Source organism: Carassius carassius, chromosome 6 (genome assembly GCF_963082965.1).
Source record: "Carassius carassius chromosome 6, fCarCar2.1, whole genome shotgun sequence".
NCBI classification, from domain to species: Eukaryota; Metazoa; Chordata; class Actinopteri; order Cypriniformes; family Cyprinidae; genus Carassius; species Carassius carassius.
Window position 1 is genome coordinate 35,086,410 of NC_081760.1, and position 16,236 is coordinate 35,102,645.

At 38.3% G+C, this 16,236-nt stretch overlaps 2 protein-coding genes and 1 long non-coding RNA gene across 4 annotated transcripts in view; 2 read left to right on the forward strand and 1 right to left on the reverse strand.

Annotated features, from left to right (window-relative positions):
- The window catches only part of LOC132142762 (uncharacterized), a 98,921-nt gene that overhangs the window by 68,974 nt on the left and 13,711 nt on the right, over positions 1-16,236 (forward strand). The gene's annotated exons all lie outside the window — the stretch shown is intronic.
- Positions 1,730-8,537, forward strand: LOC132142736 (peroxiredoxin-1-like). Its single transcript, XM_059552831.1, has 6 exons — positions 1,730-1,873; positions 3,383-3,500; positions 3,716-3,869; positions 4,700-4,822; positions 5,704-5,834; positions 8,107-8,537. Exons 2-6 carry the CDS (start codon positions 3,398-3,400, stop codon positions 8,187-8,189), a joined length of 594 nt encoding a protein of 197 aa, XP_059408814.1. The 5' UTR covers positions 1,730-1,873; positions 3,383-3,397; the 3' UTR covers positions 8,190-8,537.
- LOC132142737 (transcription factor JunB-like) lies at positions 11,625-13,248 on the reverse strand. Of its 2 annotated transcripts, XM_059552833.1 has the most exons (2): positions 13,092-13,248; positions 11,625-12,877 (listed from the first exon to the last, which is right to left on the reverse strand). In XM_059552833.1, the coding sequence occupies exon 2, from the start codon at positions 12,837-12,839 to the stop codon at positions 11,967-11,969; it is 873 nt and encodes a 290-aa protein (XP_059408816.1). In that variant the 5' UTR covers positions 12,840-12,877; positions 13,092-13,248; the 3' UTR covers positions 11,625-11,966. The 2 variants fall into 2 exon arrangements, with proteins under 2 accessions (XP_059408816.1, XP_059408815.1); XM_059552832.1 differs by having other exon boundaries at positions 11,625-13,226.

Sequence of the window (16,236 nt, forward strand, 5' to 3'; positions counted from 1 at the left end):
CACCAGTGCAGAGCTTGCTCAGGAATGGCAGCAGGCAGGTGTGAGCGCATCTGCACGCTCAGTGAGGCCAAGACAGGAATGGCAGCAGGCAGGTGTGAGCGCATCTGCACGCTCAGTGAGGCCAAGACTTTTGGAAGATGGCCTGGTGTCAAGAAGGGCAGCAAAGAAGCCACTTCTCTCCAAAAAAAAAACATCAGGGACAGATTGATCTTCTGCAGAAAGTATAGTGAATGGACTGCTGAGGACTGGGGCAAAGTCATATTCTCCGATGAAGCCCCTTTCCGATTGTTTGGGGCATCTGGAAAAAGGCTTGTCCGGAGAAGAAAAGGTGAGAGCTACCATCAGTCCTGTGTCATGCCAACAGTAAAGCATCCTGACACCATTCATGTGTAGGGTTGCTTCTCATCCAAGGGAGTGGGCTCACTCACAATTCTGCCCAAAAACACAGCCATGAATAAAGAATGGTACCAAAACACCCTCCAACAGCAACTTCTTCCAACAATCCTCAAGAGGCGGGTGGACAAACAAAAACCCACTAATTCTGACAAACTCCAAGAAGTGATTATGAAAGAGTTGCAGTCAGGATTTGGCCCCGAAGTTGATTGAGAGCATGCCCAGTCGAATTGCAGAGGTGGTACATCACAGAAACAACTGAAACAAAGATCTAAAAGCAGTTTAGCAGCAAACTTTTTGAAAACTAATATTTATGTAATTCTCAAAACTTTTGGCCACGACTGTGGTGCTGAGAAAACACGGAGGAACTTTGTGCTTCGCGAGTCACCCATCGCGTGCTGGTAGAGGCGTGTACCACAGATTGCTTTGCCGATTGAGAAACGTGTCAAGAATATACCCTGACATTTATTTTGACTCTAATTACCAGCCTCAGTGTGCTATGTAACCAACCTGCCACTTTCAAATCTTCATGTCTTCCTATATATATATATATATATATATATATATATATATATATATATATATATATATATTTTTTTTTTTTTTTTTTTTTTACAAAATATATCACAAGCAAGCATAGGTATGAATTTTAATCTTAATTTAAGTTTTACCAAAATGCATATCGCAAACAAATATTTAAAATATCAATAATAATAAATAAATAAAGCTTTAAGCTAACAACCCACCAACATTTTGCTCTTCATCAAAAGATTCTGAAAAACTTTTTTTTTTACAAAACTATTAAGCAGCAAATAGTTTAAATAAGAAATAACTTGCTATTATTGGACCAGATAAATTTTTCTAAACATATAAATACATATATTTAAATCAAAACACACGTATTATTATTCCCATATGAGATACAACATTTAAGAGGCACTCACAACCGCATAAATGTGTGCCCCCTCCCAACTCTCTATCGCAGTGCTTTATGGGAAATGGAGTTCGGGGAACGTTTTTTTTTTCATGTACACACAAAAACACGAATAGGGAGGTAAGCAATACATTATTATAAAATGTCATTGATGACGTAGAAACGTCTAGTCTTGAGGTCACATGCAAAACTGTAGGCATGTGCGTTTTACGCGGCTTGTCCTCATGTTGTGTGTGTAAAATGTGCCTGAAATTATGAATAAATTAAGAATTTACTTTTCATTTTCTGTAAACTATAGACTATAAAAATAAAAACAAAACAAAGAAAAAAAACTCTAAAAGGTTTTTTTTATGTTGCCTTATCTATAATCTATCATAAAACTAAATGCAAAGTATGATTTAACCGAAACACATAAAGAGAGGCGGTGCGCTGAAGCGCGTGGATCCTCCCTCTCCTCTCGAGAGTTTAGCAGCAGGTCGCGCGACTGGATCTTTCTGTGCTCGTGCATCAACAGAAAGTTGAGTTTCTCATCCGCGTTCAGAACAGGTACGGTTTAAACATGGACAAATTGCTTTTTTTGCCTTGAATCATAAGGGTCATGTACATGCAAAATACATGTATTTTTTTGCAGATTATTACTAAACAAAAGAGCGCGTGGAAAACGCACTTGTTGTTTTCTCCTGCAGGTTGCATGTTCATATATTACTAACTGTTTGACATATCTTAACGTACTTACTATAAATCTTCGTTATTTCTACTGTTGTTATTCTCTCGCAGTACTTCTTTTATAAAGTATCACACTCCACTGATCTGACTTGATGTTAGCTCGCGTGGCTAAGCGGCTAAATAAGTCTGAATATATTACTCGTTTTAATATCGACTCTGTCAAGTGTGCATCATATGTATTTCATGTTTGTCACGTTTCCAGATACTGTATATCATGAGTGAACGTGCCTCTTAGGATTTATAGCAAATACCTTACTCGTCTTGGCCTTCTCGAAGTTCACCCGTTTTTATCTTTTTCCAGTCGTTTGCAGGGCAAAGTCTTGGAGGGTCGTTGACCATTCATGTATTTTCTAGGGGTGGATACTGTCAGCTTTTTGCAGAGATACTGAGCTGGCAGTCGCTATCAGTGCGTGCAGGGTCACACAAGACGTGTAATCGACCTTTGAGCCAAGTTCACTTCTAAAACGCCTCAGATTCCCTCTTTTAAGGGTAGAAAAAACTAAAATGCTCATGTATTTGGTCTGAAGCTGAACTGAGATGTAAAAGGCTGTGTTTAGGCCGATCTGTTTTAGTCAGTTTCTTAGAAGCTCCTTTGTTCAGATGAACAACTGACTATCATGTGACCTGCTTTGTGTGTGTGTGTGTGTGTGTGTGTGTGTGTGTGTGTGATCTACTGCAAAGCCTTAAAATATATTATGAACTGATACTCTGGTTCAAACCTGTTTTTATACAGTCTATGGTTCAAACATGAAGTTATTTACCTTGTTTATTTTTGTCAGATTAGAATCTCAGTTTCCTCTTCACATTTCAGAGCTGATATTTTAAAGCAAATATAATTTGTTAAATGATTTGAAGCAGACATATTTGATGCAAAAATTTAAAAAAACTTGTCATTTATGCATGCTAAATTTGTTCCACATCTGTATGAGTTTGTTTCTTCTGGTGATAGATATTTGAAAGTATGTTGGTAACCAAAAAGTTTCTGTTTCCCATTGACTTGCATAGCATTTTTTCCACACTATGGAAGTCATTGGAGACTGTTCTTCAAAACATATTTTCACATATGTTTCTGTATCAGAAGAAAGAAACATACAGGTTTTTAACAACTTTACACATAAATTCCACCATTTTGTTATTTATTCAGTGTTTTTGTCTGCTGTCCTGGTACCACAAACAAATATATATTTTTTTATTATTAAATTTAAAGCAATTCAAAAGTTTATCATTTGTAAAAAAAAAAAAAAATAAAAGTGTGGTGGAAGTAGTAGTTGCAGGACCACCAACAACAACAATAATACTAATATTTTTGATGTTCTTGTATATTTGTAGTCCCCAGTGACCAGCATGTCTTCTGGAAACGCTAAGATCGGTCAGCCTGCTCCTCAGTTCAAGGCCACAGCTGTGGTGGACGGACAGTTTAAAGATGTTCAGCTCTCTGACTACAGAGGTGAGCATCAGACTCCCCACGTGTGGTGTTTTGTAGATTAGGACAAAAGTATTTCTAAATGCCATTCTAACCTACTTTTACTTTCCATTGCATCATGATACTAGCCATCAAACACCACATGTCTGTTTCTAATTGAACTCCGCGAACCACTGACTGGATTACAGTTGTAACCTGTTTTTCACTTCATCTTTATTTTCCCTCCATTTCTTCTTTAGGGAAGTATGTTGTGTTGTTCTTCTATCCACTTGATTTCACCTTTGTGTGTCCTACCGAGATCGTTGCGTTCAGTGAACGGGCCGCTGAGTTTCGTAAAATCGGCTGCGAGGTCATGGCTGCTTCCACCGACTCTCATTTCAGCCATCTGGCATGGTGAGGATCCTGCTTCTCCACATCTAAAGGGCTAAAGGGCTCTTACTGGCCACTTCAGAGCAAAATCTGTATTTGATATCGTTCAAATGTTGTAATGCAAAGTAAATTGCCTTTATTATAGATCAGTAGTGCCAGAGGTCATTGTACATTTAGATTTCACTGTTGGTTCTTCTCTTGTTTGTGAGCGTGATTCTTAGCTGGCTTTCTATGGTTTCACCCAGTTAGTGGTTATCTTCTACGTTGTACTGAACAGCCTGGCTTTGATAAGAGCTACTATAGTGTGTTAGAGAGGCACAGATAAAGGAAGGGTGTAAGTGCTTTATTAGCTCTAGAAATTGTCACCCTTGAGTCTTAATGACTTTTATTTGGAAAGCATTAATATTTACACTTAAACATACTTTTTTTAGGTAAAAAAAACCCCCGACATTTCTTCAAAATAATAATTTTAGGTTATTTTGAGAACCCAAATGTTTCGAAGGGTAATAATAATATATTTAAAAAGAGAACTTTTAAGGTTTAAAAAATCCAGACTTTTGTATGAAGAAGACTTAAAATAAATGTAAACAAATTATTTTGATTCATGAATTAATTTCTTTGTTTTAAAAACCTAGACTTTTCTACATCATAAATTATGATAAAAAAAATCTAAATAAATACATATATAATTATATATATATTGCTATTATCATAATATATATTTGTATCACTTTAACATTCAATACCTGTATTTAGCCTCTTGATGGAAATTCGGTGAAAAAATGTAAATATGTAATTACCAAGAGGTATAACCATGTCTATTAAACTCTTGATTTATGGCTTGTTCCCGATAGGATCAACACACCCAGGAAGCAGGGTGGCCTTGGCTCCATGAACATCCCACTGGTGGCTGACCTGACTCAGTCCATCTCCCGCGATTACGGCGTCCTGAAAGAGGATGAAGGCATCGCCTACAGGTCTGTGACGATGTGCTAATGTTTGCACTGGTTCAGTTAAACTCCAACCACTTAACCACTCTTGCTTGCTATGTGTGATTGCAGCAGGAGATAAGGATCAAGTGTGCTCGATAACACCCACGTGTACTGCAGAGCAGTCATGGTACAGGAACTATGAGAGAAATACTGTATGGGGTTTAATTGCACATTGGAATTTTCTATCAAATGTTAAGTCGCTGATTTAAAATGTGTGTTCCAGGTTCAGAGTTAAGCATTTTACACAGTGTTGACACACAGTAGTTAAAAAAGCTTTATTCGGTAATTACATGATTTAGATTAATTATACTCTTCAGAAGTTTGAAATTTAATATTTGAATATAGATTTAAAAGTGTTTTTTTCTTCTTGTGATCAAAGCTGAATTTTCAGGATCATTACTTCTGTCTTAAGTGTCAAACGATCCTCCAGAAATCATTCTAATATGTTAATTTGCTTATAAAACATTATCACTGTTGAAAACCGCTTCATATTTTCGTGAAAATTGCAATCTATATTTATTTTGAAATTTTTCTGAGATGTATAGAAAGTTCAAAAGAACAGCGTTTATTTAAAGTAGAAATCTTTTTTAACTGTATAAAATGTCATTTATTGTCACTGTCGGTCAATTTCATATGTCCTTGCTGAATAAAATAACACTTCTTTAAAAAAAAATCTTGCATTTAACTGAGGATTTTCTTTTTTAATAGTGAACATTCAATGAATTCTTAGTGCTTAACTTGAACTGCAGCTCAAACGTTGTTAAATTTGTTTTTTCAACCTTAAAGCGGGCATACAGGTTTGATAGTGAACAGAACAAATTGCCGTATAAACCGAACGTTTTCTGTGTCTTCTCCTGCTCCCACAGAGGTCTGTTTGTGATTGACAATAAAGGCATCTTGAGGCAGATCACCATCAATGATCTGCCGGTGGGCCGCTCTGTAGACGAGACGCTGAGACTGGTGCAGGCCTTCCAGCACACCGACAAATATGGAGAAGGTGAGCGAGACGGGGCTCTTTCTGAATGTCCTGTTTATCTTGAGTCGACCGCATGTTTAAACATGCTCTAAAATGCTTTGTGATCTGATCACTTAACCACATTTAGAGGTAGTCAAAGACATGTGACTGCGTTGTATAAGTATTGTAAACACAGATGCACCCTGATGCAGACAAAGAGATGTTTACTTCCATAAAACAAAATTATACTGACAAAATTAGGGTTTTAAGCCCATACCTGTACTATTTAATTATTTAATATATATATATATTTTTTAATGTAGTATAATTTATAATTATACTGGGATTTCGATTTCTTTTTCCTTTAACATTTTATCAAAGAATCCTGCAGGATGCAGGAACTGTTTCAACATTGATGATGATAATAATAATAATAATAGATGTTTCTTGAGCAGCAAATCGGCATATTAGAGTGATTTCTGAAGGATCATGTGACACTGAAGGACTGGAGTAATGATGCTGAAAATTCACAGCAATAAATATTTTAAAATATTTTCGAATCGAAAACAGTAATTTTAAATTGTTATATTTCACAATATTACTGGGTTTGCTGAATTTAATTAAATAATTACTCCAGGACAGTATACATTACTATACGTACAAACCCGATTCCAAAAAAGCTGGGACACTGTACAAATTGTGAATAAAAAGGGAATGGAATAATTTACAAATCTCATAAACTTATATTTTATTCACAATAGAATATAGATAACATATCAAATGTTGAAAGTGAGACATTTTGAAATGTCATGCCAAATATTGGCTCATTTTGGATTTCATGAGAGCTACACATTCCAAAAAAGTTGGGACAGGTAGCAATAAGAGGCCGGAAAAGTTAAATGTACATATAAGGAACAGCTGGAGGACCAATTGGCAACATGATTGGGTATAAAAAAAAAGCCTCTGAGAGTGGCAGTGTCTCTCAGAAGTCAAGATGGGAAGATGATCACCGATTCCCCCAATGCTGCGGCGAAAAATAGTGGAGAAATATTAGAAAGGAGTTTCTCAGAGAAAAATTGCAAAGAGTTTGAAGTTATCATAATCTACAGTGCATAATATCATACAAAGATTCAGAGAATCTGGAACAATCTCTGTGCTTAAGGGTCAAGGCCGAAAAACCATACTGGATGCCCGTGATCTTCAGGGTCTTAGACGGCACTGCATCACATACAGGAATGCTACTGTAATGGAAATTACAACATGGGCTCAGGAATACTTCCAGAAAACATTGTCGGTGAACACAATCCACCGTGTCATTCACTGTTACCGGCTAAAACTCTATAGGTCAAAAAAGAAGCCATATCTAAACATGATCCAGAAGCTCAGGTGTTTTCTCTGGGCCAAGACTCATTTAACATGGACTGTGGCAAAGTGGAAAACTGTTCTGTGGTCAGATGAATCAAAATTTGAAGTCCTTTTTGGAAAACTGGGATGCCATGTCATCTGGACTAAAGAGGACAAGGACAACCCAAGTTGTTATCATCGCTCAGTTCAGAAGCCTGCATCTCTGATGGTATGGGGTTGCATGAGTGCGTGTGGCATGGACCGCTTACACATCTGGAAAGGCAAGTTCAAGAACAACATATGCTCCCATCCAGACGTAGTCTCTTTCAGGGAAGACCTTGTATTTTCCACCATGACAATGCCAGACCACATACTGCATCAATTACAACATCATGACTGCGTAGAAGAAGGATCCGGGTACTGAAATGGCCAGCCTGCAGTCCAGATCTTTCACCCATAGAAAACATTTGGCGCATCATAAAGAGGAAGATACGACAAAGAAGACCTAAGACAGCTGAGCAACTAGAAGCCTGTATTAGACAAGAATGGGACAACATTCCTATTCCTAAATTTAAGCAACTTGTCTCCTCAGTCCCCAGACGTTTGCAGACTGTTATAAAAAGAAGAGGGGATGCCACACAGTGGTAAACATGGCCTTGTCCCAACTTTTTTGAGATGTGGATGCCATGAAATTTATAATCGACAATCAACTTATTTTTCCCTTAAAATGATACATTTTCTCAGTTTAAACATTTGATATGTCATCTATGTTGTATTCTGAATAAAATATTGAAATTTGAAACTTTCACATCATTGGATTCTGTTTTTATTCACAATTTGTACGGTTTCCCAACTTTTTTGGAATTGGGTTTGTATGACCATGAAATATTTACTAAGATGATGCCAAAATATTCACTTTCAGTCTCCACTTTCAGAGGTTTAAAATAACAAGTCTGTCTATTCTCCGTAGTTTGTCCTGCTGGATGGAAACCAGGAAGTGACACTATTGTTCCAGATGTGCAGAAGAGCAAGGAGTTCTTCTCCAAGCAGTAACAGTCCTGCCGTGTTTCCTGGATCATGCTCCCATTCAGTGGGACGCTCGAGCACTTAACCTCAGCTTGAGAGTTCTTGAGAAGTTGTCGAAGCCAACGTAACAAACTCTTTGCAGTTCAAATGCACTTGTTAGACAGATTTCTTTTCTTTTCTTTTCAATTGTCTGAAGAAGCGGTTGCATTTAGCATGTCCCATGCACTGAAATATCTGTAGTTTGTTTTCAACTTTAGTTAATCTGTATTACATATTTAGTACTCCGTGAAGATTTGATTCAGTTTGAATTCTCAAGTTGTTTGACATTCTGGTGATCCTCAATGTCTGTCAAATAAACGGGCTGTTATTGTGTGACGTGAAGTTCTCTTATTTTTACCAACCTATCTCTGCTGTTGTTGTGTTTCAGATTCATTATAAAATATGCAGTTTATGACTTTTTGACTCTGACTATAGGTTCATCCACCCAGAAGTTTTCACAACTCCATAAGAAGCATAAAAACTGTGTGTGTGTGTGTGTGTTCTCTCCCACTCTCATTTGCAATAATATGAACTGTGCAACCCTGGTTATAAATCCACCAGTGTAATTGTCCAGGCAAACTTAATTGATAATAGACCAGCGTATCATTGATACATCTATAATATATACAGCTTTTGTTCATATTTTAAATTAAACTATTTTCATATTTATTAATATACCTATTTGAATTTAGTATATTCAGTTATTATAGGTTAGGTTCAGTTAGTTGTTAAACTAAAGGAAAATATGAAATGTAGTCTGAAGTAAATAACGAAGTTAATTCTTTTTCTCAATGATTTGTTTTAGTTTGGTTTTAAATAACTATAATAACACTGTAAAGGACATTACCACAAATGCTTTTGGTAGAGCTCGAATTGAACCGGGACACGTCTTAAGATTGGACAAATCAGACCGGTAGATGTCAGTATTTCATTACATTTGGGAAAAACCGCTCAGGACCATCTTGTTCTTATGAGCCGTTGGCTGCAGTAGGCCCAGTAGAGCAAGAATAATTTAGGTCTATGATTGATTCCATTTAATGTTAATTAAACATATCTTATATTCAGAACAGAGATCTCAATGATTTACTTGCGCAAACAAACGTGATTTGTAGGTTGTGTGTTGCTACTGTGGGGGTGATGTAGCTACAAGCCATCTGCTAGAGATAATCTAATGATAAAACACCCAAAATAGCGATATTCCAGCGAAGGCTACAGGAAATCAAAACGTCAAGCACTTGACACTGAATTTTAAGCACTCACTGATGTTTGATAATCTGGAGCTAGTTAAACCACAAGTGATTTTGCTGATCTTGCTTAATTGTTAACATGGTGTTATTTTCTACGTCAGATGACTGATACCAACCGAGTTAAAAGGGAACGTCCTCAATAAAAGAAAGAAAGGGGGACGTCCTCATTAGAACGTTTTGTTCAGAGAACATTCAAAAGTAACATTCCCATAATGTCTGTAATGACCAAATAGAATGTTCCCAGTGTTGGTATTACCAATTTAAAAAAAAAGTTTCTTATAAACGTTTTTTCCCAAATGGACGTTCAGAGGACATTCAGAAATGCGTTTTCATAATAAAGAAAACTTTAGAAAACGTTCTTAAAAATTTTTTGTTATCTGAGAATGTGATTGACGTCTTTTACAATAAAAGTGCTTTTAGAAGCCACCCCCTCCCCACCAGAGATTTTTTAATGTCCCTAAGTGTTAAAAAAATAGAATTGTGTTATCAAGCTAATTTAACAATTTTGTATATATGCCGAGATAATGTTAATGTTCTGTAAATATCTTGTTTTTAATCTTATATGATGTTTTCAAACTATGTGATGACGACGGTTGTTGCTTATCCTGGGACATCACAGTTTATATATATATATATATATATATATATATATATATATATATATATATATATATATATATATTAAAACCTATAATAGCCTACATAACACTAGCTTTTATTTATTTGAATCAAAATGTGCTTATTTGGGTAGAATTTTGTCCCGACAACAGGACAAGATACATGGAATTAATTCCGTTGATGTGTGATATCAAATAAAGTCACCATCTGACTGTCTATGCCCAAAGTAGAATTTGCTATAGATGGGTTTACAATCTGTAGGATGAAGATATAATTAGTTCTAATGCCGAAAGATTCCCTCACAAAATTGTTGTATTTTGTGGCTGACTAAAATTAAGAAAATTGGCAACTTGTGAAAGAATAAAAGCATGTTTCAAAACAGATCATACTGGCCTTGTGTCTTATGGCGTGAGTCTGTGGTTTTGGTACTGGACAGTTAATCAATATTTTCCGGAAATCACTGGAAAAATAGTCACCGTATAGTCAGCTCTTATTTACTGCGATCTGTTTTTCTATTTTTGTGCTTGCGACGGCTCCATTTTTTGCAAAGTGCCTGGAAAATGCCCGTGTTCGTATTTTTATCTCTCTTTCGCTGAAACTGTTTTGGGAAGGTTTCTGCGCGCGGGGAAAATCCCGAGTTGCTAAATTTTCACGAGTTCACACGCGCTTCATTCATTCGAACTTCAGACTTGAAAGCGCGCGGACTTCCTGACCGGTAGCGTGGGCGGGGGTTCCCGCAAGTCTACACTCAGTGACAGTGTTGCCAGATTGGAAATGTCCAAGTATCGTACCAGAAGTTCAAAATTGTCGTATTTGGAAGAAAATTATCGTACACGAGTCAAAAGAGTTATTTATCTATTCTAAACCAACAACATTTTGACACGACCTGCAAATTACCATAATAGATAACAAGGCTTATTGTTGGACGGAAGCAGTGAGACAAAATACTATCCTTTTATTTTCAGTAACTGTCTGCGACGCGGCGCATATTAAAATGCTTTTTAAGACTTGCTTAGTCGTGTCCAGTGAAGAAGGAATTTATCTGTTGCTGCGTGGTGCAGTTAACTCCACATCCGAGCCGCTGTCATCGGAATCTTGCGTGTTGCCAGATGTTGAAGGGGTTCTTGCTGTCATGGACCGCAACAGTGCTCGTTGGCTTTAAAGCAGGGCACTCTCCTGCATTCTTAACACACCCTCAGGTGCACACGAACGCATTTAGAGTGTCTGTAATGAGCCGATTTCGTGTATGAGAAAAGAAGCCCTATGTCTGCAACTACCATCATTTAAATTTTCATAAAATTCTGAGATTATCGTACATTACGGGATTTTTTTCATTATTGATCGTACATCGTACAGAGGTAAAAATTATCGTACAAATACGATAATTATCGTACGTCTGGCAACACTGCTCAGTGACGTACGTGCGCCAAAACAGCCCATATATGGGCTTTGCGTCGGCAGGAACAAGAGGCCAACGTGGGCACGTCTCCAACGTCAATTTAAAGCCGTACAGAACGAGCTATTCGTTTGCTAGAAATGAACAAGGCAAACAGTGAAATAATTTTCAACGCTTTTACTTAAATATAAAAAATAAACAAAACAAACAGAAATACAGGTCTGGATCAACCCAACTCACAATATCAATAACTTACTGGAATGTTTTCAAGGGCAGCACTTAAAAGCAAAACCAACATAAAGGTTTCTCCCTGTGCTTTCATTGTCCATTCTTCAGCATTTAGTACCTTGAAAACAATTATAACACTTTAGTTTTCTACAAGAAAACGTTTAAGAAATATACAACGCTCGTACTCAGTGCTGCAATATCACTTGCATCAAAACATCACAAACATGATCTGCTCTTCCAGTGTTGCCCATTTGTCAGTGTCCTTGTCCTCAAGGTCTAAAACGACTTGATCTTGGGAGTCAGCATCAGCTGGCACCCGCTGCTAACATGGGTCATGACCTTCTGCTTGAGCTGGGCCACTTGCTCCCTCAGTAGGGACGCGGTGCTGGACAGTCCGGCGTTATCCGACTTGAGAACTTTCACTTTGTCCTCCAGCCTGGAGATGCGCTCCAGCTTCCGTTTCCGGCACTTGGTGGCGGCCACCCGGTTCCTGAGCTTCTTGCGCTCCGCTTTGACGCGCTCCTGGTCCTCCATGTCGATGGGTGACATGGGAGGAGAGCCGTCGCTGCTCTGCAGGTCGGGCACGGTCTGTGGCTCCTCTTTAAGCGCGACAAGGCGCTGCGGATGATGGAGAGAGTGCTGGAAATGGTGATGAGGGTGCGTCGTGGCTTGGTGGTGGTGATGGTACTGTTGGTGGTGGTGGGGCAGGTAGCTGATGGTGGCTGTGGGGTAGTTGGATGCAGGTGTGAGGTTAGTGTTGGGATTGCAGCTGTTCAGGGTGGTGTACACAGGGGTCTCCGGTTGCAGGGAGGCGGCGAAGACAGACGACGCGGCCGAGCAGGATGACATAACGCCGGCTCCGATGGAGACGTTTGGCGGGGGCATCTGGTTCATTTTGTGGAGCTCGTCCAGCGCTTTTACGAAGCCGTCCGCGAAGCCCTCCTGTTCTTCTGTGATGCCCCGACCGTACAGATACTGCCCCGGGGTGGGTGATGTGAAGACGCCGTTACCGTTCTGGATGATGAGTCTCTCCAACTCCGGAGAGGCGAGTTTCAGCGAGCCAACGTCTCCGGTTGCCGCAGTGTAGAAGTCGCTCTCGGAGCGCAGGGACTTGAGGTTCCGGTAAGGTTCGGTGAAGCCCACGCTCATGTTCTGCTTTAGGAGCTTGTAGTCGTGCAGGGCAGCGTCTGGATGACCATAAGCAGAAAGAAACGAGTCGTCATGATAAAACGGTTGCTCCATTTTTGTTGACATGTGAATAGAAATTACGTTGGAGGCTTTTGAGTTGACTGTACACTTTACTGTCCGTAAATCTTGTTCTCTCCGTAATATTACATGAGGCAAAAAAGATGTCAAAGAGTAAACAAAACTTCCAAAATAGTTTGAACAACTTTACTGTACCAAGTCGACAGGCGGTTTCCCTTGACAGCTGATGTCCAAAAAGTGCTTTTTCGCTGTTGTGTTCCCGGACAGTTATTTTTATCAGTCGTAGCCTACGCGTTATCTCACATCTCGGTGCGCACTAAATCTCAGAAGAAAGCGCACCTCGGAGTGTTTTATACTCAGCGTTCCGAGGGCGTGTCCTGGAGAATCGGAAACCTCTGATTGGACAAGAGTTTGTTCCGATGTCAGAGGAGCGATGACGTTGTTGCCAGGAACCGCTGAGATTGAAAACAACGCTGGAGGCGAGAGTGCAAAACTGAAGGGAGACTGCGCTCCTATTTTTGTTTCCACAGACAAGACGCAAAAAAACTGGCCGCAAGAGTTACATAGGCACTTTCAAGAAAAGTTTCCCATCGCCAAGTAAACAGAAACTCTGTTGTGGTCTTGAGAAAAACAACCTGAAGACGGCGTAAAGGGATCATTGGTATAAGCTTTGAAGTAGTATATACAAAAATGAAAATAGTTTTCATTATTTTCTTGGGAAATTTCACACGGAATATTTAAGCAGCTGTTTTACTCACAACGAAAGTGGACGTGATTTTAATGTCAAGCTCAGAATATACTCCTTTAATTTAGGTGGCACATCTAAACTGGCCATTTGAGTAAATACAGGATCGCAAAAGATGGGATTGGATCATTTTAACCCAGATGAATGTGTCAGGGCTACCACATCACCCCAGGGCTTCAGGAGGTGCCCACTAAGGTCCCGTACTGTAGAGCTTCATGAGTAACATAAAATAAAGGTGCCAAATTAATTCAGATAATATATAATGCTTTTCTTTTTTTTGAGGACATATTGTCCATTTGCATTTGAGTACTTTGACCTTCTGAGTCATATAATATGCAAAACATGAGTAAAAGTAGACCTCTCTTATAGAGCTTTAAAAGTATGATCCCACAGATAGACTCACTAAATGTCTTTAGAGATTCTTACTTTAAAATATAAGCTTTAACTGTAGCTCTTTATTGATCAGGATTAAACTGACTCATGATTTGGCAACTGATATCCATCCCATATAAGGGCAAAACCACACAGTAGTTCCTCCTTAGTGAACAACCGGGAAACCTCTCCCATGTCGGCCTGATTCCAGAGGCAACGCCTCCGCACATGGAGAGGTGGAGGAGGGGGAGTAGACACATACAAAACATGCTGTCGAAAGAGTGTGAGGTTGAAAGTCCAGTTTTAATGTGACAACTTAATGTGAACTAAAATTCAGTACATTCCTCTTCTCTCATACTCTCATACTATCCATACAGACATTCAGGGAAGCTATAGCATACACTAGGTCAGGACACAATGGTGCTTCACACCTGTGGTGTGGGAAGACATTCACACGACCACATACAAACTCTTTTAGCACTAAAAGAAAGCCACTACTGTCTCCTCAATATGCTAATAAGACTGAATCATCATTGACTGGGTTTAAAGCCAGGTGCAAACCCATGTTTCGTCATTCGGCAGCAGCGTGGAATCTTTCACCTATATCTTTCACCTATATCACACTCCTCTCAAGGCTCACACTCAACTTCCTCATTGAATAAATATCTTAAACTATGTTAGAAAACAGGCTTTTTTCCAATGAATGGTCAGCGAAAAAGGGCACATAACCTTCTTCTATCATCTGCATCAGGAGGTCAGACTAAATATGGGATAACATTTTAAGTAACTAGAAGCACAGGACCTTAAGAACCACACCAGTAAGCCAATGGGTCAGCCACAGGGTCATCGGCTGGGAGCCACCCATCACAGATGTTTCACCCCGTGATAGTATCTTATAGTAATATTAATCATTTTTACCTCTTGGGTATGCAATATTTACAATCCTGTTATCAAACTTTGAAGTATACAGTATAAAACACTGAATGCAAACTTTCTTGCAATAAATATTAAATAAACATTAATTACATGTATATTTAAAGGGATAGTACATCCAAAAATGAAACATTGTGTTTACTCACCCTCATATCATTCCATATATATCATACCTATATGAATTTCATTCTCTGCTAAAACACAAAAGATATTTTGAAGAATGTTGGTAAATCAAGCAGTTCCTGGTAGCCATTGACTTCTGTAGTATTTTTTATACCATGGAGGTCAATGGGGACCAACAACTATTTGATTACCAACATTCTTCAAAATATCTTGTTTTTTTATCAGCAGAAGAAAGAAATTAATACAGGTTTGGAACAACTTAAAGGGTAAATAATGGCAAAATGTTCACTTTGGATTAACTATACCTTTACAACAACCAAAAAATCTAAAAAATAAAAAAATCATATAATGTCAACATGGACAATATAAAATTGTAAGGTTATTCAGAATATAAGATTATTCTGTCCACTAGCACTGCTTCTCGCATCCGCTGAATATTTTATTTCTGAGTGACTATGATTCACTGACAATGATCTGTGTGGACTTTTAGTTGTGTCATCAGCTGAGATCAGGGTGGAGGTCATTCTTCAAATTTAGGGCCGCACGCATCCTTCAGAAGTCTCAGAGCATGATGCTGTAACACCATGGTCACAGGTTCAATTTTCAAGAAATGCACATACTGATAAATATTCGTATTTTACATTTATGGATGTGCATATCTTACATGCACTGTAATGTAAACGTCCAGTTTCAGTAGCTAGACATATTTTTTTGCATCATAATAAATGATACAGCCAAGCAAGTCATATTTTGATTCTGTTGTTTAGCATAATAATGAGCAAGTCTTTTTATTTCAAAATTAGGCCCAGTATGTTTGTTCATGAATGAGCCAGTCATAGTGAAAGTGTGAGGCTAGAGAAAAAAAAACAAGACAAGAAAAAGATACACATCCAACCGTAACCATGTGGTAGCAAAGAGAACAGTGGCTTCCGTCTCACTTCTTTGATATCTTTAAATCAAACTGGTTACACAGGAAGTTGGCTTCCTCTCTCTTCATTCCACCACCACAAAATTCAATTACTACTCTAGATATCATTCTTTTTAAAAATTTACCGTATCACATATTAGTCTTTTATAGATTTTATGATATTTGCTTTACTATTGTTTTTCTTTTTTCCAACCAATTAGATTTTTTCATATGTGTTAGAAGGGCCATTGTATCACTTC